This window comes from Lactuca saligna, chromosome 9 (assembly GCF_052625555.1).
Source record: "Lactuca saligna cultivar CGN05327 chromosome 9, ASM5262555v1, whole genome shotgun sequence".
Taxonomy (NCBI): Eukaryota; Viridiplantae; Streptophyta; class Magnoliopsida; order Asterales; family Asteraceae; genus Lactuca; species Lactuca saligna.
Window position 1 is genome coordinate 80,229,522 of NC_136425.1, and position 24,136 is coordinate 80,253,657.

The 24,136-nt window shown below is 38.3% G+C and overlaps 1 protein-coding gene across 2 annotated transcripts; it reads left to right on the forward strand.

Moving 5' to 3' along the window:
- The first annotated feature begins 19,415 nt into the window (after positions 1–19,415).
- Positions 19,416–23,180, forward strand: LOC145015237 (uncharacterized). 2 transcript variants are annotated; one of them, XM_078973691.1, is made up of 7 exons: positions 19,416–19,508; positions 20,288–20,385; positions 20,587–20,718; positions 20,989–21,273; positions 21,446–21,586; positions 21,728–21,850; positions 21,940–23,180. In XM_078973691.1, the coding sequence occupies exons 2-7, from the start codon at positions 20,314–20,316 to the stop codon at positions 22,978–22,980; spliced, it is 1,794 nt and encodes a 597-aa protein (XP_078829817.1). In that variant the 5' UTR covers positions 19,416–19,508; positions 20,288–20,313; the 3' UTR covers positions 22,981–23,180. The 2 variants fall into 2 exon arrangements, with proteins under 2 accessions (XP_078829817.1, XP_078829818.1); XM_078973692.1 differs by lacking the exon at positions 19,416–19,508 and adding an exon at positions 19,541–19,655.
- The last annotated feature ends 956 nt before the right edge of the window (positions 23,181–24,136 follow it).

The following is a 24,136-nucleotide window of genomic DNA, read 5'->3' on the forward strand; positions in this document are numbered from 1 at the left end:
GCCTTGAAGGTTTTCGAGAATCTAACATCATAGTTAGGGAGTTTGTGTAAGCAACCAAAGATTTGAGTAGAATGAAGTGAAATAGTAATAGGGAGGATGAATTTTTACTTACTAAGTGTGGAAGAACACTTGAAATCAGCCTTGGATCTCGAAAATTTGTGTAGAAGAGTTTGAGAGAAAAAGTGGTGTTTGTTACTTAGTGGAATGAGAGAAATGAGAGAAAATGAGGAGTGTGGTTGTTTGTTCCAGCTCAAAAACGTGGGAGTGAGTGAAATTTGAGTGTAAGGGAACATTGAAGTGACATAGGTAAGGTGGGGAGGTATGGCTGGTCATAGAGTGGGTGTGGGGTGGTTGCTTGTGTCATAAGTTAAGGCAAAGTCAACACTCTACCTTAAATAAATCCCCCATTAAATCTTTATTATTTAATTAATGATTTTTATAAAAATATGTTTAAATTATGAATATTTAGGGTTTATTATGTTAAAATAAAATTTCTGGAGAAAATCCCGCTTTAAAATCATGAAAAACGGGCTTAAAATGTCAAAAATATCAAAAATGGGCTGAAAATGACAAAAATGCGAGACCTGGCCGAGGTTCGGCCCTCTTATGCTGAACCGAGAGAGAGAGGGAGGCGGAACCGAGAGGAGAGGAGAAGGAGGGAAGAACCGAGAGCACGAAGAGACAGAGAGGAGAGAAGGGAACCGAGAGTGCGCGAGAGACAGAGAGGCGGAGGGAAGGGAACCGAGAGTGCGCGAGAGGCAGAGAGGCGGAGGGAAGGGAACCGAGAGTGCGCGAGAGGCAGAGAGGCGGAGTCGGACCGAGAGTGCGGCGCGAACAGAGAGTGGGGGCGGACCGAGAGGCACCGAGCGCTCTGTCGTGAACAGTACTTTCGGTTCCGGTTCTTGCTTCTTGCTCTCGGTTTCGGTCTTCTTACTTTCGGTTCCTAAGAGGACCTTTCGGTCCTAAGGAACTTCGCCTCTTATAAGAGGGTTTCGGTTCCTAAGGTCCATTTTTCTCGTTTTCGCCCCGTTTTAAGCCGTTTTTGACCCGGTTAAGGGCCGGAATGACCCGAATGATTCCAAAAAGTCGCGGGAAGCTTTTGAGAGAGATTTGGGAGAGATTTCTCACACTTGGAGAGATTTGGGAGAAATTTGACATTCTTGGAGAGATCTCTCATACAAAGAGATATTTGCGAGAGTTTTCACATACTTGGAGGGATTTGGGAGAGATTTGACATTCTTGGAGAGATTTCTCATACAGAGAGATATTTGAGAGAGATTTCACATACGTGGAGAGATTTGGGAGAGATTTAACATTCTTGGAGAGATTTCTCATATAGAGAGATATTCGAGAGAGTTTTCACATACTTGGAGGGATTTGGGAGAGATTTAACATTCTTGGAGAGATTTCTCATATAGAGAGATATTTGAGAGAGATTTCACCTACTTAGAGAGATTTGGGAGAGATTTGACATTCTTGGAGAGATTTCTCATACAAAGAGATATTTGAGAGAGATTTCACATACTTGGAGAGATTTAGGATAGATTTGACATAAACAGAGATAGAGTGAAAACGATTGAGAGAGGATCCATGTGGGATAGTTGTGAGTGTCCGGCACCGCAATGCATGGTTAGTAAACCCTGTTAAGCCTTGTTTAAGGATCTTACACATTCCCGATGAGTATGCAACATGGTTTTCATCAGTTTAATTCACTGATTAGTACTAAGGCTTAGGAAATTTTTAACACAAAACTTTTCTCTAGTGATGTTTTCCCATTAATATAGCAAGTTATACAATACGAACATAACACCAACCCTAATACACAAGGTTTAATAGAGTTGACCGGCTTGACTTGATGACTTGACTTGACTCAAGATTGACGATTGTCACATCATCCCCCCGTTAGAGGGAATTTCGTCCCGAAATTTAAATTCGGCTGGGACTTCAAGGGTTTGGGAAAAGATGTGGATATTTTTGTTTCATTTGATCTTCACGTTCCCAGGTAAACTCAGGCCCTCGTTTCGCGTTCCAACGAACCTTCACTATGGGAATGCGACTTTGTTTTGTTCTCTTGATCTCTCGATCCATGATCTCGACGGGTTCCTCCACAAAGTGGAGATTTTCATTAACTTCAATTTCTTCGAGCGGTACTACGAGTGTCTCGTCAGACAGACACTTCTTTAAGTTGGACACGTGGAAGATAGGGTGCACATTACTAAGTTCTTGTGGTAGTCGGAGTTTGTACGCCACAGGACCAATCCTAGCAAGGATTTCGAACGGACCGACGTACCTTGGGTTTAGTTTCCCCCGTTTACCGAAACGTATCACCCCTTTCCAGGGGGAAACTTTTAGTAGTACCCGGTCTCCGACCTGGAATTCTAAAGGTTTGCGTCGCTTATCCGCGTAACTCTTTTGTCGATCACGAGACGCTTTTAGTCTTTCCCGAATTTGAATGATCTTTTCTGTGGTTTCCCTTATGATTTCCGGCCCCGTAAGGGTGCTATCAGGGACTTGCCCTCTGGCTAGCTGAGTATCTCCAACTTCGGCCCAACACAGTGGTGATCTACACTTGCGGCCGTAGAGAGCTTCGAATAGAGCGACTCCAATGCTAGTGTGATAACTGTTATTATAAGAGAATTCGATAAGCGGTAGATGGGTATCCCATGCCTTACCAAAATCTATCACACAGGCTCTCAGCATGTCTTCCAACGTCTGTATGGTTCTCTCACTTTGTCCGTCCGTTTGTGGATGGTAGGCCGTACTCATGTCTAACCTGGTTCCCAGAGATTTTTGTAGGGACTGCCAGAAACGCGAGGTGAATCTACTATCTCGATCCGAGATAATGGATGTTGGTACACCATGTAGTCGCACGATCTCCTTAATGTACGTCCTGGTCAACTTTTCCATCTTGTCTGTTTCCTTTATTGGCAGGAAGTGCGCGGACTTGGTCAATCTGTCCACAACCACCCATATGGTATTCATCCCACCTGATGTCTTAGGCAGTTTGGTTACGAAGTCCATGGTTATTCGCTCCCACTTCCACTCGGGTATATCCGGTTGTTGAAGTAGTCCTGATGGCTTCTGGTATTCCACCTTGACCTTGGCGCAAGTGAGGCACTTGCTCACATAAGTAGCAATTTCAGCCTTTATGTTTGGCCACCAGTATAACCTTTTGAGGTCTAGATACATCTTATCTGACCCCGGATGAATGGAGTATCGAGTCTTGTGGGCCTCGTCCATTACAACGTCTCTGTACCCACCGAACTTCGGTGTCCAGATTCGATTCATGAGATAACGAGCTCCATCCCCTTTGACTTCCAAGTTCTTATCCATCCCCCTTAGTGCTTCGCTTGCCACGTTTTCTGGTTTCAGGGCTTCTAATTGGGCGTCCTTGATCTGGGTGGCCAGTTGGGAGTGGATGGTCATGGCTAGGGATTTTACTCGGCGACCCGAGTATTCTTTCCTGCTTAAGGCGTCGGCTACTACATTAGCCTTGCCCGGGTGGTAGCGAATTTCACATTCGTAGTCATTCAGTAATTCCACCCATCTTCTTTGGCGCATGTTTAGTTCTTTCTGATTGAGAATGTGTTGAAGACTTTTGTGATCAGTGAAGATGGTGCACTTGGTGCCGTAGAGGTAGTGCCTCCAAATCTTCAGGGCGAACACCACAGCTCCCAATTCAAGGTCGTGGGTGGTGTAATTAACTTCATGTGTCTTCAGTTGCCTTGATGCATAAGCGATGACTTTTCCCCTTTGCATGAGCACACAGCCGAGGCCTTGATTTGAAGCATCGCAATACACCACAAAATCATCAGTTCCTTCTGGAAGAGACAAGACTGGTGCGCTGCATAGGGCTTGCTTTAGTGTCTGGAAGGCGGCTTCTTGTTTATCTTCCCATTCGAACACCACCCCTTTTTGAGTCAAGGTGGTGAGAGGCTTAGCGATTTTGGAGAAGTTTTGTATGAATCTTCGATAGTAGCCTGCGAGTCCCAAAAACTGTCGGATTTCTGTCGGCGTTGTAGGTGTTGACCAATCTTCGATTGCTTTGATCTTCGAGGGGTCCACATGTATTCCTTCTTTGCTTACTACATGGCCAAGGAATCCTACTTCTCGGAGCCAAAATTCACACTTTGAGAATTTAGCGTAAAGCTTCTCGGTCCTTAAAACTTCCAGAACTAGTCGTAGGTGATGTCTGTGCTCTTCTTCGCTCCTCGAATAGACCAGGATATCGTCGATGAATACGATGACGAATTTATCCAAGAAGGGTCGACACACTCGATTCATCAAATCCATGAATACCGCAGGAGCATTTGTTAACCCGAATGGCATCACCACAAACTCATAGTGCCCATAACGAGTTCTGAATGCCGTCTTGGGGATATCCTCTTCCTGAACTCGCAGTTGATGATAGCCCGACCTCAGGTCGATTTTTGAAAAGTAGCTGGCTCCTTGGAGCTGGTCGAAGAGGTCGTCGATTCGGGGTAGGGGATAACGGTTCTTGATAGTGAGTTTGTTTAGTTCTCGATAGTCTATGCACATGCGAAAAGACCCATCCTTCTTCTTTACAAATAAGACTGGTGCTCCCCAGGGCGAGAAGCTTGGCCTGATGAACCCTTTGCTCAATAGTTCATTCAACTGGCTGGATAGTTCTTGCATTTCTGCCGGTGCTAAGCGATAGGGAGCCCTGGCGACGGGGGTAGCTCCTGGGATTAAGTCGATCCGAAATTCGACTTGTCGTGCGAGTGGTACACCAGGCAGATCGTCTGGGAAAACATCAGGGAAGTTGCATACTTCTGGAATTTCTTTGATGTCCTTCACCTCCTGCTTCTTGTCTACGATGTGGGCTAAGAAGACATGGTATTGCTTTCGGAGGTACTTTTGGGTTTTAACACAAGAGATGATTTGTAGGTTCGCACTAGGTTTATTGCCATAGACGGTGAGAACGTTGCCATTCGGCAGATTGAGGCGGACGGCCCTTTCGTAACATAGAATGTCGGCACGATGAAGGCTTAGCCAATCCATACCAATGATTATATCGAAGCTTTTTATGGTGACCGGCATAAGGTCGATTTTGAACAAATGGTTGTCTAGAGTGAGAGTACACCCTATGTAAATATCATTAGCGCGCTCAACCTTTCCATTTGCCATTTCTATGATGTAAGAATCTTCTAGTGGTTGAGAATTTTGCTTAAGTATATGTTTGAATTGGTGACTTATGAAACTTCTTTCTGCCCCACTATCGAAAAGTACGCATGCATAAGAGTTATTGAGGAGGAACGTACCAGTAACCACAGAGGGATCCTTGACTGCTTCTCCCTGCCCTAAAGTTAGGACTCTCCCTACACCCCCAGCATTAGGGGCTCGTGCCTTGGGGCAGTTCCTCCTGAAGTGTCCCGTTTCACCACACCCATAGCAGGCTTGGCTTGCTCCAGTGTTGGCGGTCGTAGCGACTTGTGTGGCGGGTTGGGTAGTCGCTCTACAGAATCGGGCAGTGTGCCCCTTTTTGTTACAGTTATTGCAGTGTAACTCTCGACAAGCACCGTTATGGTGGTAGTTACACTTGTTACACTTGGGAAGAGTTCCTGTATACTGTTTCGGTGGCGCTGGAGCGACGGCAGTAGTGGCGGCACGTACAGCAACAATCGGTTGCTTTTTGGCGGGGTCTTGAATTGGTTGCTTCCTTTTATTGCTCCAGAACTTCCTCTTGTTGTTCCCTCCTTTTGTTCGGTCGGTGGTGGTTATCACGGTACCACGGCTAGCCCTGTGATCTATGAGTTGTTGTGCCAATTCCTTGGCACTCTCAAAGGTAGTGGGTTTCGAGGCCAAGACACTATCTTGAATCTGGGATGATAGGCCCCAGAGATATCGTTCCACCTTCTTCTCTTCTGGAGTGACCATTGTTGGACAGAGGAGTGCTAGGTCGTTGAAGCGGGCAGTATAAGTTTCAAGATCAGTGCCTGTCATCCTGAGGTTCCAAAGTTCTTCTTCAAGTTTTTGTATTTCGCCCCTCGGGCAGTATTCCTTTAACATTAGGGCTTTCAAATCCTCCCAGCTGATTGCGTTAGCTACTGCAGGAGTAAGTGACTTAACTCGGCCATTCTACCAAGTAAGTGCTTTTCCAGTGAAAGTGAATGCCGCATACTTGACCTTGCTCGCTTCGGGACAAGCGCAGATTTCAAAAACTGCCTCGGTCCTTTCGAACCATTGCACCAGTGTGATGACGCCCCCGCTTCCATTGAAAGGATCGGGTTTGCCATTCGTGAAGTCTTTGTAAGTGCACTCCCTCGTACGCCCCGTGCTGTCCCCATGAATGGAATTGGTAGCTCCGGATCCAGAACCGCCGGAACCATGGGTTCCCATTTGCGACATTGCTGCCGCCACGGCTGCCGTCACTGCAGCCTGGAACATTGCAGGATCAAACTGCGGAGGTGGTGGTGGAGGCGGCACTGGGTTGCTGGAAGGCCTTGGTCTTTTCCTTGGTGGCATGGTTCTGTCATAAAAAAAATGACTAGTCGGTAAGACTTCAATAGTGATAACGAGTCGAGTGTTACTGGTTTCATCCCTCTTGTATTTTATCATAACTTTATTATTCGTAAACTGTTTGTGTGATCAGGTTATGATGTATAGTGCCAAACATTCAATAAATAAAACACAAGCCAAATTTCATTGATAACTTTTAGTACATAACGTTTAGAGAGAAAAGTTTGACCTCATAGGGGTCTGCATTACATCATTACAAAAGGTAGTTTTTGGCATTACAAAAGCCCTTTGAATAGTGTAATCACATAGTCGCAGGGTCGACCTACATACAAGGAGTAGCACCAACGCGTACTCATAAAATTCTACTACTAAGACGGGAGAATAGCAACGAGTTCTAATCACTGCGACCCTTCTTTGACGGAGGCTGCGATGATGTCGATGCGCCCTGTAGTTCCGCCAATTTGCGTTCGGCTGCAACCATTCTCTCTTCGAGTGCCATGTATCTTTCCCGATACTCTCTTGTTTCTGCTTGAGCCGCGAGAAGGTCTCGAATGAGTTGGTCTCGGTGGTGGGAGTCTCGTTCCAGGTTTCTGGTGCGATCCGTAGTAGACTGTACAATGGCACTTAATTCCCGGACCTGATCTGCCGTTGTCCTACCACGATCATCCATTCTTGCCATTCGTTGTATCGTGACGGGGAGAGCCCTGTCAGCCGGTCCACCATGAGTGAGATCATAGTAACCTCGTTGGTAGCCATATGGTGACCGTTGGCGTTGTTGTCGGCTCCATCTTTCGATCGTTGTTACCCAAGGGGGTTCAGGTCCGTTGTAACCAAAACGGTGCGCGGGTACCCTCGCGATGTAGGGAGGGTTGAATACTTCTGGTGGTTCCTCCGCTTCGTTCCCAACCATGACTACCTCATCACCTTCCTCTTCTTCCTCTTCTTCCTGGTCGTCTTCCTCTTCTTCCTCTTCTTCTTGGTCGTCTTCCTCTTCTTCTCCTTGTTCGTCTTCCTCCTCGGGCTCCTCCTCGGGATCCTCTTCGGGATCCTCCTCGGGTTCCTCTTCGGGATCCTCCTCGGGCTCGTCTTCGATCCATCCCGCGTTTCCCTGATTGGGAAAATAGGGGTCCCCGGGTATGTGAAATTCTGCCATGTCGTCTGCACGAGAAACGGGATTAAGAAGTACGTATCAGAAGATAATAATTTGGCGCTATAGAAACGTACAAATACTCATATAGTATTTTTAAATGTTTATATTTGGTTCTTAGCGTGTTCTTTATGGAGTGTAATTAGGTTTTCAGATTTGTCGCTCATTACGACTATTCCTTAGTGTGCGTAAGTTACTTCTTGGATGGATATAGTTGATCAGGCTATATCCTTCCCAGAACTGATTACACATGCTAAGGCGTATTAATAATATTCGACTCCTCCTCTTTCAATTTATGTTCTCCTAAGTTATGACACCATGCTAGTATAGAATGCATGCAAGTATACTTTAAAACAAGAAATTATTTGTTTTCTAAAAGTACAACTCTTTAAATCACTTTAAGAATCAGAGACTTTTAGTCCCAAATGTGTTTATAGTTTGTATATCTTATGTGGTTGACATACTTAATTCACTATAAACCGTGCTCTGATACCAATCTGTCACACCCCCAAACCAATGATGGCGGAAACGTCCGGGGGTGGAGGACTTCATGTATAGCATCATAACCACAATTTTAATAGTAATTTAAGCAAACACAACCAACATATATATAATTGAAAAAGTTACATCACTTGTATGAATTACATGTTTCAAAATCAATTACAATATGTTGTCAAAATGTGAAAAGTTTGACGCCTTAACGTCCCATCCTCAAAAGCACTTGATAACCTGATTAGTGTTTTCCTGTGAATACAAGTTGTTTGAAAAGTGTCAACACAAAGGTTGGTGAGTTCATAAACTTTTATTAATAAACTTAGTAGGAGTATTTCACATGTAAATGTCGCGTTTGTTTCAGAAAAATCCGGTATTTCCCTTGAAATCCGAGAAATGTAGCCTTATAACCAAAGACTAGAGTGTATGAGAAATCATCGTTTCTTAGTAACAATGTTGTGAGTTTAAAATGTTATGGAAAGTAAAATTTCTTTTATCAACCTAAAACCTACTTCGGTTTTATGAAACCCCGTAAACTTCATGAATTGTTATCCCCCTAAGTGAGTCGCTATAATCATATTGTGACTATGTGAACCTGCCACAACATTTCTCAGGCGTCGCGAAAATGAAATGACATTTGTCACCCGTAGACCTGCAGGTCCCACTGTAGCTAGCAGCAAGGTGTGGGGTGTCAAACCCAATATAGATCTATATACAAGTATCACGTTCTCCCTCAAGGAGATTCTGATTATAACTACCAGGAATTATATCCCGCACTCGGACGTACGGGGAGAGAGAGAGAGTCTCACAACATAGGTTAACAGGTTTACGTGAAATGTGTGGGAATATAAATCTTTCTTGTATGGATGTACCCTTTTTTTGGTACGAGTGCGTTGAGTGATGTATCATAAACTATACCTATTATAGTTTATCTAAAATGTATGTAATATGTATGAATCCTCTTATGGAAATGTATTAGTATTGTGAATTTATCAAACTATACTTTTTATAGTCTAATGATACGTGTTCCAAAATGAATGAGTAATATTTAATATTTAGTATGAATTTCATAGTTTCAGTTCATAATGGTAAACTAACAAGGAAACACATACAAATACTAAAACTTATGATTATACACTTTGCTCAACATAATACAAAGTGTTATGATATTTACATGCTGTTGGCAAAATTTAGCGATTCTGCCCTGTTTTGGAAAAATCATAGAAAAATCATATGAAGTCGAAATCTAGATCCGTAAACTCTGAGAGTTCACAAAATGTGTCTAGTTTGTTCATAATTTTTATCACAAATTAATATGACCTCTAACTTGGGTGAAAAAGTCCAAAATCACAGACTGGTCCGGATTGTTGTTTGAAATGATAGGCAGTTTTGTAAAAATCACCATAAATTGTAGAAAAATCGTATGGAGATGTGCAAGTAGCCATTTTAAAGCTAAAAACTTGAACTATTTGCACCTTGTACAGTTTTGAAAACAAAAATATTTAAGATTCCCAAAACAGTCCGTGAATGGAGTTGAACTTTTCTGATGAAGGCTGTTAGAAAATTTTTGATAGGTTCTTAGTGTTTTAACTTGTATTCACCCCCTGAAAACTTGAGAAATCATGAAAATGTAGGGGTATGAACTCACCTTGAGTGATTTCAGTAGATGATTGTTGAAGGATGGAAGTGTTTAATTCAAGAACACTTGGAGATGCCTTGAAGGTTTTCGAGAATCTAACATCATAGTTAGGGAGTTTGTGTAAGCAACCAAAGATTTGAGTAGAATGAAGTGAAATAGTAATAGGGAGGATGAATTTTTACTTACTAAGTGTGGAAGAACACTTGAAATCAGCCTTGGATCTCGAAAATTTGTGTAGAAGAGTTTGAGAGAAAAAGTGGTGTTTGTTACTTAGTGGAATGAGAGAAATGAGAGAAAATGAGGAGTGTGGTTGTTTGTTCCAGCTCAAAAACGTGGGAGTGAGTGAAATTTGAGTGTAAGGGAACATTGAAGTGACATAGGTAAGGTGGGGAGGTATGGCTGGTCATAGAGTGGGTGTGGGGTGGTTGCTTGTGTCATAAGTTAAGGCAAAGTCAACACTCTACCTTAAATAAATCCCCCATTAAATCTTTATTATTTAATTAATGATTTTTATAAAAATATGTTTAAATTATGAATATTTAGGGTTTATTATGTTAAAATAAAATTTCTGGAGAAAATCCCGCTTTAAAATCATGAAAAACGGGCTTAAAATGTCAAAAATATCAAAAATGGGCTGAAAATGACAAAAATGCGAGACCTGGCCGAGGTTCGGCCCTCTTATGCTGAACCGAGAGAGAGAGGGAGGCGGAACCGAGAGGAGAGGAGAAGGAGGGAAGAACCGAGAGCACGAAGAGACAGAGAGGAGAGAAGGGAACCGAGAGTGCGCGAGAGACAGAGAGGCGGAGGGAAGGGAACCGAGAGTGCGCGAGAGGCAGAGAGGCGGAGGGAAGGGAACCGAGAGTGCGCGAGAGGCAGAGAGGCGGAGTCGGACCGAGAGTGCGGCGCGAACAGAGAGTGGGGGCGGACCGAGAGGCACCGAGCGCTCTGTCGTGAACAGTACTTTCGGTTCCGGTTCTTGCTTCTTGCTCTCGGTTTCGGTCTTCTTACTTTCGGTTCCTAAGAGGACCTTTCGGTCCTAAGGAACTTCGCCTCTTATAAGAGGGTTTCGGTTCCTAAGGTCCATTTTTCTCGTTTTCGCCCCGTTTTAAGCCGTTTTTGACCCGGTTAAGGGCCGGAATGACCCGAATGATTCCAAAAAGTCGCGGGAAGCTTTTGAGAGAGATTTGGGAGAGATTTCTCACACTTGGAGAGATTTGGGAGAGATTTGACATTCTTGGAGAGATCTCTCATACAAAGAGATATTTGCGAGAGTTTTCACATACTTGGAGGGATTTGGGAGAGATTTGACATTCTTGGAGAGATTTCTCATACAGAGAGATATTTGAGAGAGATTTCACATACGTGGAGAGATTTGGGAGAGATTTAACATTCTTGGAGAGATTTCTCATATAGAGAGATATTCGAGAGAGTTTTCACATACTTGGAGGGATTTGGGAGAGATTTAACATTCTTGGAGAGATTTCTCATATAGAGAGATATTTGAGAGAGATTTCACCTACTTAGAGAGATTTGGGAGAGATTTGACATTCTTGGAGAGATTTCTCATACAAAGAGATATTTGAGAGAGATTTCACATACTTGGAGAGATTTAGGATAGATTTGACATAAACAGAGATAGAGTGAAAACGATTGAGAGAGGATCCATGTGGGACAGTTGTGAGTGTCCGGCACCGCAATGCATGGTTAGTAAACCCTGTTAAGCCTTGTTTAAGGATCTTACACATTCCCGATGAGTATGCAACATGGTTTTCATCAGTTTAATTCACTGATTAGTACTAAGGCTTAGGAAATTTTTAACACAAAACTTTTCTCTAGTGATGTTTTCCCATTAATATAGCAAGTTATACAATACGAACATAACACCAACCCTAATACACAAGGTTTAATAGAGTTGACCGGCTTGACTTGATGACTTGACTTGACTCAAGATTGACGATTGTCACAAAAACCGACACGGCACCGGGAAGCGTAAAAAGTGAATTTATGATAGAAGACTTTTTAGCCTTAGTTATCTAAACCAAAGTCGTAGATTATGTTAAAATGAGAAAATCCGTAAAAAGAACGCACAAATCTGACTTCGTATGAGGAAGTTATGATTTTTCAAAGTTTCAGCTTAGTAGTGTACAGCCCGAAACTCGAATTTTAGTTCGAGCAGTTTTTGGCTTACGCGACCTAAATAAGAGTTAAAGATCTCATTAATAGGAACTCAACAGTAAAAAGATGGACAAAAACGGAGTTCGTATGAAAGAGTTACGAATTCTTCGCGGTCATTTAACAGTCTAAACGCCTCCTACTGTTAAATTTATGATCGGTCGAGAATTAGCCGACGGAGCCAAAATGAAAGTTGTAGATATTATTTTTACCTACGCATGGATATAAAGAACGTCGAAAACGGAGATAGTATGAGATAGATATAGACGAAGCTTAGTCGCTACTTTTCGAGCGCGGCGAATTCGATACAGTTTTGTAAATCCGAGATAGAATGAGAATTAGCCAACGAGGTCTAAATGAGAGTTGAAGATCTCATTAATAGGAACTCAACGGTAAAAAGACAGACAAAAATGGAGCTCGTATGCGAAAGTTATGGACGAAGCTTAGTCCTTACTTTTCGAGCGCGTCGAATTCGATACAGTTTTGTAAATCCGAGATAGAATGAGAATTAGCCAACGAGGTCTAAATGAAAGTTGAAGATCTCATTAATAGGAACTTAACGGTAAAAAGACAGAAAAAAACGGAGCTCGTATGTAAAAGTTACGGACGAAGCTTAGAGACTACTTTACTATAAAACTCCTATAAATACAAGGGTGAACTCCTCATATTTTCTTCACACCATAAGCCTCTCTTTCTCTCTCTAACTTCTCTCTAGCCTCCCTAAACCCCTCCCAAGTCTACGGAACCTCCCTAGCACGAGAAGAAAGCCCCGGAGCGCCCGACGGCTCCGAGAAGAAAAGCTTTCGGCTTGGAAACGCTGCTCCAGCGAAGCTCGGTTTTTAATAAAAACTCGTTGTAAGTGAGCTACGCCTATACTATATTTAATATAGATTTTATTTAATTATAGTAACATTATTAGGACCTTAAAATAATTATTTGGGCTATTATTATGAGTTATATTGAGTGTTATTTAACGCTTAAATAATAGTAATAATATCTAGACTATTAATTAGTCGTGGTTAACGTTAAAAACTAAACCCTAGTGGTATTGATACTAGGTTTTGTCGAGAAAAATTGTTTTGAGATAACGAAGTGCTGTCTGAGTTCGGAATCACCACCTAATCAGGTGAGTGCATGGTCCCTTTCATCTTACACATAGATATGAAGTATTTATTATATAATTTACGTGTTGTGAGTGCATGGTCCCTTTCATCTTACACATAGATATGAAGTATTTATTATATAATTTACGTGTTGTGAGTGCATGGTCTCTTTCATCTTACACATAGATATGAAGTATTTTAATATAAATTACGTGTTATGTGTGCATATTGTCTGAATACTTGTTGTCTATGCTGGTGAAAGATTTTTATACATGTTTTAAATGATGTAAACTGTATAAAGTATTTTATATATATAAAATATGTTGGGTAAAACATGGGTAGATGAATGATGATGGATAAAAGCTGAAATAGAGGAACATTAGTAGTACAGACCTAGTGCCCTATAGGTATACATTGGCAGCAGTGGACCTAGTACCCTATATATGAGCACTGGCAGCTGCGCCACAACCCGTAGATGATTTAGATCTACGGTAAACATCCTAGCAGCTGCGCTCTAAGGATAGTATCGGCAGCTGCGCCTAATAGGGAGCCTTATGACCATGACAGTAGTGTTTAAAGGTCAATACCGGCAGAAGCGCCTCATAGAAAATGTCCTAATTCTGGCAGCTGAGCCTAAGTGACAATATTAGCAGCTGCGCTTGACCAATGTGTCATTGGCAACAATGGACTTCATGTTGTTTCCTTAGGATGATCCTTAGGAGTGAATGAATGAGAAATAGCTGATTCTTAGGGTAGATCCTTAAGAATAAAGAAGATAATGGGGATGGGTAATTGGGTTGATTGTTTGATTGTTTAAACATAATAATTATATTATTGTGGGTTGAAAACCCTATGTACTCACCAGGTTTCCCAACCTGACCCACTCAGTTTATTTATATCACAGGTGTTGATATGAAGTGACATTACACTAAGAGATTTAAAGAGATGTAGATCACTAGTGTAAATAATTGTAAGTTCTGTTTATGCTTATGTTTCTGTATTAACGATGACGTCCCAACGTTTTAAAATGAAATAAATACGTTTCTTCGAAAATGTTTTAATAACGTATTTACCATGTTTTTCTGGGAACAAATTCCGCAACATTTTTATAAAATGAAGTACTCTGATTTTTATAAAGCATAAACAAAATCAGTCTTTTCTGGCCGTGAAAATGGGGATGTCACAAATGTCATGGCCCGAGTTGTAGCCAGAATTCTCTTGGAGGGAGAGCGTTGAGTTTGCGTATAGATCTATACTGGATTGACTATCCTACACCTCGCTGCTAGCTACAGTGGGACCGACAGGTCTGCGGGTGCCAAACGTCATAACTTATTTTTCGACTATACATTGTCGTTGTTACCAGTCAATAGTATGGTGTAATTTATCACATGATACCTTAATATAAATCCGGTTTAAGGTAGTTAGTACAGCAGTAGTTCCTCTAATACAAAACTACAGTACTACAATGATTTACCCATTACATTTTTAGTGATACCCTCACTTAAACTTTAATGTACAAACTATATTTTGATAATGATAGTTACACTTGGGAAAATTACACACTTTTACAAGAAATGAACATTTAGAACAGTTAGGTCTTGGTAGAAGACGCACTTTATATAATAGTAGGAATCGTAGGGATTTCTAAGGTTTTTCAAAGTCAAGTCAACTTCTAGTTGACCTGACTCACCGAGTTGGCTCGCCAACTTACCGAGTCCCTATCCTTCCGTTTATCTTTAAACTCGTCTCTAATCGTCGAGTTAGGCGATGACTCGACGAGTTTCCCTTCTAAATGAACATCGACTGAATCCTCATCTGACTCGCCGAGTTGTATGAACAACTCGTCGAGTTCATCTTCAACTGATACACAGGTCCTGTCCTTGACTCGCCGAGTTGTATGAACAACTCGTCGAGTTTATCTTCATCCTTAAGAAGTTTGCCTTGGACTCGCCGAGTCAACTGGGTCCTTATGACCCTTAATTGATATGGGACAGAAACCTTGGACTCGTCTAGTTGGTCACATCCTCTCACTAAATCTTTGATTTCTACTGTACAACCCTTGATCAAAAGATAGATCTATGCTTCTACAATCGATCTAGCACGTAAAGTTACAACCTTTACGTGCTTGCATGGAACTTTGAGCTCAAAAGGTCGTAAAACAATCTCTTACAATGCATGGGGCCTTCTTTGAGTGCAAGAGCCACTCTTTTCTGCCTTGGAACCCCTCTAAGGGCCTAGATCTTAAACATCAACCCCTAACCATGCTTGCAATCATGGTTGGTGACCAAAATGGCTTAGAAAAGCCCTAAAACTCCACAAAATGGGATCTATCAAGAGAACAAACAAGGTATAGACTTTATACCTTCTGTAGACTGCAAATGATGCTCAAAATCGGATCTTTCTAGCCTCCTCTTGATCCTTCAAGCTTTTCCTTCCTTCCTTGGGTCACAAAAGCACCAAAATCACTCAAAATGCCTTAGATTGCTTCAATAACGATTAGGGTTTGCTATGGGGGTCTTCTGGGAGCAAATGAAACGAAGGATGTCAAGTTAAGGTGTTTGAATAGGGTGCAAACCCTAGGGTTAGGGTTTTTGTCCAGATAGGGCCTACTCACCGAGTCCGGGATCCGACTCGTTGAGTCCACAGCTTAAACCCCGCATCTCATCCTGCTTCTTCTCGACGAGTTAGTCCTTCAACTTGCCGAGTCCAAGGCCAAAATGCAAAAATATAAATAAAAAAATACATACCAAGAACCAGATGCTACAAATGATGCAGGTACAAATGAAATGTAGGAGTAAGAGTCTAAATCATACTTTAGGTTTTCATTAAAAAAAAAAAAAAAGAAGAAACAAGCAAAAAAGCGATACAAGAATAAGTGGCATAACTCTAGAAGATGACTAGTCAGTTACTTTTTAAAGACATATAGTCACTAAAATGATCAAATTTGATATCCAGGTATCACCCAATGACTACATTTTCAACTTCTACCACAACATGTCTACTTAATTCTCTAAGCACCTAAGAAGTTTGCGAAGTTCACCGATGAAAATCGTATACACTCATTTGAAAACCATCTCTCATATTCCATGTCGTTGCTACCCAAACATTAAGTGAACTCTCTACTAAGAACTCGAAGTATGGTATCACGTTCTTGTTTCTCAACTTAAGGAGCTCACTCAAGTGAGCAAGCAAAGAAGATGATGTTGCTTCATGAGATTTTGTAATGACAGATGCCAAATGACCCTTTTGAGACTTTGATTTTATAAATGAGTCAAACATTTTGAAAAAACTAACATAATTGGGAGTGATCGACTTTATGGAACCACTTTCTATTTTGTTGGAAGATTCATGCTCAATCTTGTTAAAGTTTACTAAGTTCACGAATTACTTGATAAGTTTGCAAATTATCCAAAAAAGTTTGTGACGACATATTTTCACGAATTCACAATATGTTTTTTTGTTTGTTTATGGAGAGCACTAACAAACATAGTTTCACGAATTCATGTATTTTTTAAGTTAATAATCATTTTAAGATAGAAGATCAAAATACGTTCCAACTTCCAAGTTTAGTAAAAATAGGGTTTTTGTCATAAAAGCCATGATTTTAGGGTTATTTTCATAGAAAACCTTATATTTTAACTTTTTTTTTTCTTTTTAGACCTATTTTTTTTTTTTAAAAAAAAAGACCAAACTTTTATATGTTACTTGTTATTTCAGACCTTGCAGGTCGCCAACAGGTTAATTAGGTATTTTTATTTTATAAAAGACTTTATATTTTGTAGTTATTTCCATTTTAGATCTAAAATGTTTTTTTTTTCAAAATAAACTCAATTTTAAAATTAGTTATAATCTTCAAGACCAAATACATAAGGTACTTCTTGACTACACCGAAAAAGAAAGTATACATGTATACACGAAAAAATGTTACCTAATCTATTATCTTTTGAGCGAATATAACCTAAAAGAAATGCAAAATTTTATTTTTGTCTAAATGATATAATTAAACTTTATCTTGGATATATATTATATCATTACACTTGATATATTATTTATAAAAAATGTTATTATTACCGCTAACAAAAAGTTTGATGTTAATTTTATATTTTTTTCGTAACATGGATAATACATGGCTAAGAAGAATCTTTTAGTATAATAGCAATTTTTTTATTTGTAGAAAAAAATACCATATACTTTAACAAATTGTATACAAAATAATTTTTTTAGTTTATCTATTATACTTATTTGGTGAGTTTGGACGTATTTCTCTCTCTCACTTTTCTATATTAATTTTTTGCCAAATTTTTTAATCAATTTTTTTAGAACAGTTAACAAACGCACTCATTATCATATTCCGAAACCAAAGCCATAGAATATTTTGTAGCATTAGCCAATTATTAAATAATATGTTATAATTATATCAAATAAATACATAAAAATATTAATCCAAAAAATTTGTATTAGTTTTGTTTAGATATATGAGATTCAAGTTTAAGACTTTGTTAAAAAAATGCTAACATCACATATGAATACATAAAACTATATTTTGGGAATGAAACAATTTGAGCATAAGTTGAAAATCCAAATAACAAGAATGATACTACACACTTAAATATCAAAATACGATGGTTGACATTATTAACAATGGTTGGAATGTAGCGAATGAATAAAACTGACAAAACTATGAAATTTTGTTGTAGAGAAAAGAAAATTGAATAGTTGGCCTACTATCTTATTTTATTAATCTATCTTATGTATACATGGTGTTTAGATCAATACATGGTGTTTGTGTATCACTGTTATTGATTCTTAAGGATAATCATAATAATTACCAAAATAAAATTTAGGATTTCATTTTAATTTGAAAGGATATAATCACGTTTTTATGCATCGAAGTTAAGCTCCATTAAATCGGTGTAGTTAAGTACCTTATACAACTAGTATTAAAGGTTGTAACCAATTTTAAAATTGAGTTTATTGTGAAATAGAAAAAACATTTTAGGTCTAAATTGGAAAAAAGTACAAAATGTAGGGTTTTTTATGAAATGAAAATACTTAATTTCCCTTTTGGTAACCTGCTAGGGTCTAAAATAACAACTAATAGGTAAAAGTTTGGTATTTTTCGGAAAAGAAAAAAGTTTTAGGTCTAAAAAGAAAAAAAAAATCAATATATAGGGTCTTTTACGGAAATAACCCCCAATTTTACACAAAATAGTCTGTTATGCCTAAAGTCGTTTTTTTGCCACAGATGCCTCAAATACCGGAAATTTGGTTCAATTTTGCCCCTAGCCAGATTTCACCTTGGATAACTGGTCATCCCTCAACTGATTAGGCGAGCTGCTGCGTCGGACATGGCGTGGCCATGTCGTTCCAACCAAAAGCAACAACTTTACCACTAAATTAGGAAGCTTCGGCTAAAATGTCTCCTCAAACATTGTATGTATTATATCTTTCCTCAAACATTGTACTTATTATATCTTTCACACCGATTTATTATTATTGTTATTATTATTATTTTATGAATTTATACATACATTTTTATATGTATTTATGTGTATTAGAAATGTATTCATATGTTTAAAAGATATATATAAAAGTATGATTTATACATATAAAATGTTATTTAAACATATAAAAGCTTTTCTTAAATCTATTTATATGTATAAAACCATATAGAAACGTATAAAATGTAATTTATACCTATAAAAATGTTTTTATACATATAAAAACATATTATTTAGATGCATAAATAACGTTGTTAATATATATAAACATAAATATATGATTTTATATGTATAAAAGCTTTATACATGTTGTGTATAATAACATTATATATATATATATATATATATATATATATATATATATATATATATATAAAGAGAGAAATTAAATATCCTCCTATATTTTATTCCTACCTATCTTCCTATCATATCAAATGTTGATATGTGTCACGTTTAATAACATATTTAATGAAATTGATTTAATTTTAATTAATTTGTCATTATTTAATATGAGTAAGAGGATAGTAAGAATAAAATGTAAAACCTGCTCGTTAGCTATATTAGAATGAATAAATATAATAATCATAAAACCTGCTCGTTAGCTATTAAATAAATATATTCTTTCAGCATTTATTTCAATGATAACTTCTTAGCTTAGTGGTTTACCTCTTGCTTTTGTGCGTAGGAGACCAAAGTTCGAAACCTGGGGGCTCCACTTATTGCCCAACCTTTCGATTTTATCTTGAATAAAGCATTGCTGACGTGGCTAGCCCACCTCAGCTCCTCCGACCCAACGAAATCAGCAAATGGTTCACCGGCTATCAAAGGTAAAATCCGATTAAAAACCTTAAAATATAACCATAGTAATTATATATACTTCCGGTCAAGCAAAAACCCTAGTTGTCTTTTAGAAGCCTAATCCCCCTCCCCTCAATACGGTTTCTTATCGACTTTCAGCCTCGGCATTTTCGAAGGTATGATATCATTTTGTTCATTCATTACTTCCCCATTCCATCCTGTTTCTTATCACATATTAGGTATGATATCATTTTCGAAGGTATGATATCATTTGTTCATGCTCATTACTTCCCCATTCCATCCTGTTTCTTATCACATATTAGGTATGATATCATTTGTTCATGGTATTGATTACTTGATTGAGCTTATTTTTTGGTTTTTGATGGAATTATCTCTGGGATTTTGATGAAGTTGAACACCAAGTTCATTAATAGGGTCTCGCGTCTTTCGGTTCTTGTGATATACCGATTTATTCTTAGTCTTCACTCTTTGGAGAGACTTTGATTCCATTTCTTAAAAATCAGCTAGAGCGACATATAGGACAGAATTAGGGAACATTTATCGGGTTTTTGTTTGTGTTTTTATCTGGACGGATGATTTTGAGAGAACTAAGTGTAATTATTTTGGGGTTTTGATGAAATTGGGTATTATTTTGATTTCCGATGTGTTTCCTTTTGCAAAGTTTTGTTGGTAGTGTTGTTTAGCTTGATATGATTGAGGGGATGTCTAAGGATTTAGGTTTTGTGTTATCATATACCATGATTCGAATTTGAGTTTTGTTCAACTAAAATTGAGATTTTAACCGATTGTTATGACCCTAGTTTCTATTTGTCTCGTTTGAATTTCATGAATTGAAGCCATGTTATCTTGGGTTTCTTTTAGCAGAGCATATGAATGTGGAAATTTGTTGTAGTTTGGATAACGCTTATATATTGTATATATTATATATTTTCAGGGTAAAGGGATATTTTCTTTAGCAACATGGAGGACATACACCCACCATGGCTGCGTAGTCTTTGTCAGTTATCAGACACCCTCTTTTCATCATCACACGTAAGTAATTAAACGCCAAATTAAAACAAACCATTATTTAGGCATTTCTTCCTTTTTCCCCATTAAGTGCTCTTTGCCGAAAATAATGTTTAAAATATATGAGAAAAATGAAGAAAAGGAGTTATTTGCATTAAATAAAAAAAAACAAACAAACCCTCAAATTCTATGCATATTAACTAATATCAAATTGTTTTTAATCAGGTCCAGGAAACTACTACATATGAGGCCCATGGGTCGGCTATTGAACCTGATTTTGAGGAATATATTGAAAAGATGGGAAGTCCCATTTTTCCCAAGAAGCCACAAAAATTGTCCAATAAAGACTCTTATGAGGTATGTTATGGTAGCTCCCATATTGACTGAATGAGATTGTTAATTGTTTTGACACTTAATGGGAAAAGCCCCCTTTCTCTATTGAGACCATGCATTAATAAAAAATTAAAAAAAAAAAAAAAAAAAAAAAAAAAAAAAAAAAAAAAAAAACACCCTCAAAACCTATCTATGAATGATATTATTTGGTTCCATTTTTGCACAGCATTAAAAAAAACAAAACATTATTTCCTTATCTTTCCATGAACTAATGACCTCATTGTTTTTTATCAGGCCCGGAGAACAAAAGGTCCTATATCTGAGGATGGGCCCAATTTTGATAAGGCTTTTAGGCTTTTCCATTCACAAAATGGTGTTGTCCCACTTTCTGAAGGATCATTGCAGTTTCCCCAAAAGTTGAAAGCGGATTCAATGTCTCACCAGTTTAATCCTTTAGCAGCTAAGGCAGCTACAATTAGTCTTTCAGGTTTTGGAGGGCCATTTGGTTTTGATGCATTTGGCGAAATGTTTAAGAATCAACAAAAAAAGCACAAATCTAACAAGAAAGACTTTTCTGAGGTATGTTATGGTATCTCCAATTTTGATTTAATGATACTGTCAATTGTTTTGACACTTTATGGAAAAAGTCTCATTTCTTTATTAAGACCATGCATTTAATAAAAAAAATTAAAACCCTCAAACTCAAAACCTATCTATGCCAATGTAGTAACATCGTATTATTTTCCATCAGGACTGGGGAACAAGAGGTCGTATCATTGCAACTGCTCCCAATTTTGATAATAGTCTCTCATGGTTTGACACTAGTTTTGGTGCATTTAAAGAGATTGGCTTCAACAAGCCTCAAAAATCTTCCAAGAAAGACTCTTCTGAGGTATGTATGCTATGGTTGCTCCATTTTTTCCGTGTGTACGTTTCTTTTCTCAATTTTTGAAACAATGTTCTAGAATGGAATTTACACAAAACATATCTTGTTAAATATCACTCAATCAAATTTTTATTAATGATTTGACAGAATGGAGACTTGAATATGGGTGGGAATTATCCTTCTACAAGCTCATACCTTGGTTCATATTTTGAAGATCCCTTAGCACCAACTGACTCACAATTTTCATCATCCATGTATACCCCATGGCACGTAAGTCAATCAAACAAAGCTTTTAACTTTTCCAAATTTGTCCTCATTATTATTAACTCATATAACTAATTTATAAATGATTTTCACAGTATGGAGACATATGGCATTCAAATGGTGCGCTTACAAGGTCATGTAGCAACACTATACCAATTGTGGCCAAGCCATCCAACAACAAAAACAAATCCTTGCCAGCAATTTGGGGAGCAACAACCGCATGGGCAAACAACTTTTTGCCTCCATCAATGCTCCCACGCATGATAGTGATGTCAGCAATTGGCATGGCGACTAACGTCCCATTAGGCATGTGGCGACAACACACACCCACATTCTCACCTTCTTGGTTCATAGCCACTCTTGCAACCATTCCTTTTTTCATTCCCATGTTTTGTGCCTCCGATTTCATTCCAAAACCCATCATGTTGTTTACACTTGGCGCCTCTGTCTTATTGGGTCAAATTATTGGATCTCTAGCTCAATGGTATCGCCTAGGAGTCATTCCTATTGATACTACACCTCCAACTGTGACACAAGATATGGTTGTTGCTAGGTCTAATGGGGCAGAAGCTACACCATTCCATATTGAAGTGTCGATAACTTTATGGAGATATCGCGTTGTATTTTATGTTTCTTCACAAAAAATTTCGTTGTGTGTGTCATGTAAACATACATTGCCTGAAACCCTAACACAAACCACCTCTGCAAACAACCTTACACCTCAACCTATGATTAAACAGATATTATTGGCTGGGGGAATGGCAATGGCTGCTAAAATCCCATTGGGGATGTTGCATGGTTTGAAAAAATTTCATTTTTTGGGCGAACTATGTAACTGGGTTTTGATGCAACCACAAACCACCATGGCGTTGACATTTGGTGGTTCGATTCTGGGTATGATTGTTAGATCTATGGCTGAGCAGTATCGCCTGGAACCCACTGCCGCCACACCTCCGCCTTCTCCTGAGACAGAAGCGTCTGTTGGTGGTGGTGGTTCTGATCAGGCAGAAGAGATGGCATTCCATATTAAAGTGGTGATATCTTTATGGAGCTGTCTAATCTCATTGGACTCTTCTCCATTGGAATCTTCATTCCTGGTGTCACAACAACTTGCATTGCCAAGTTCATCAGAGTGAAAGGATATGTCATTTTTTTTTGGTTGGTAGGATTTATTTGCAACAGCATTAGAATCCTTTATTTTTAATTTTTTTTTTGTTATGTTTAGGGAGGTTTTTAAGTGTGTTGTCATTTTATCAATTTCTTTTATTATCAGCTTCATGAGATACAAAAGAAACACTGTTTTACTTGCAATTTTACCATTTATTCGTTGGTTGAACATATCATGCAAAAGATTTGTTACTTCTATCATAGTGATACATTGTTAAAAGCTGGATACATGAAGCAGTCAAAAAATATGTTACGAATTATTTGATAGTTTATGTTGTATAACTCAACAATCTTAGTTATATTCAAACATTCTATTAGATTAAATTAAATATTGTGTTTAGAAGGTAGCGCAATATTTTTTCTCTGTTTATATCATAATAAAGTAGTTTTATGTTTTCTTATATCAAGAGAAGAGATGAATTCTTTCTGTAAGAACATGGTTAATAAATCTTCACTATGAAGAGTGTGGCGAAAACCTAAAGTTCAATGGCATATTAGAGTTTTGTCCTCAAATGGTGAATTATCATGTCATAACCATTGGAGGTGAATCATACAGATATCTAATTATGAATGGTGATATATTGAGAATGTATGATTGTTTATTTATTGTATAATTATCGGATAACTAATTAGTTTGTTATTAATTAATTATATGGTGAAACATTTGGGAATCTAAATGTTATTTGGGATGTCAGTGACATATCTGGCCTTACATTAAGGGGCACTGCATAATATTGGAAAAATAAATATAATTTTTAATTTAATTAATCTACAAAGATACTTTGGTAAATTAAAGAGGGTATTTAAAAAAGAAAATAGATTGATTGGTGTTACTCATTGCAAAACAGACCAAGAGGAGGGAGGAGGTGAGGAAAACAGCCATTTTTTGCACCTTGTTCTCTGAGTTTTTTTTAAGGAAAGGAAAATAATGGGAGAAAATTTGTGTTAATTGTGTTCTTGAGTTTTTTTAAGAAAGGAAAAATAAGAAAACGTGTTGTCGAGTTTCATTTAAGAAGGAAAGGAAAATCCTTTTCCCCTTAAAACTTATCCTCTGATGTAGGATGATTAAGAGGGGAAAAAGGAAAAGGAAGGAAATTCTTTTCCTTTCATTCCCCTTAATTTTAA

Coding starts and splice junctions, on each gene's coding strand:
- LOC145015237 (XM_078973691.1), top strand. CDS start 20,314: ATGGAGGACATACACCCACCATGGCTGCGTAGTCTTTGTCAGTTATCA. Junction 20,719..20,988: donor CCAATAAAGACTCTTATGAG/GTATGTTATGGT, acceptor GTTTTTTATCAG/GCCCGGAGAACAAAAGGTCC. Junction 21,274..21,445: donor ACAAGAAAGACTTTTCTGAG/GTATGTTATGGT, acceptor ATTTTCCATCAG/GACTGGGGAACAAGAGGTCG.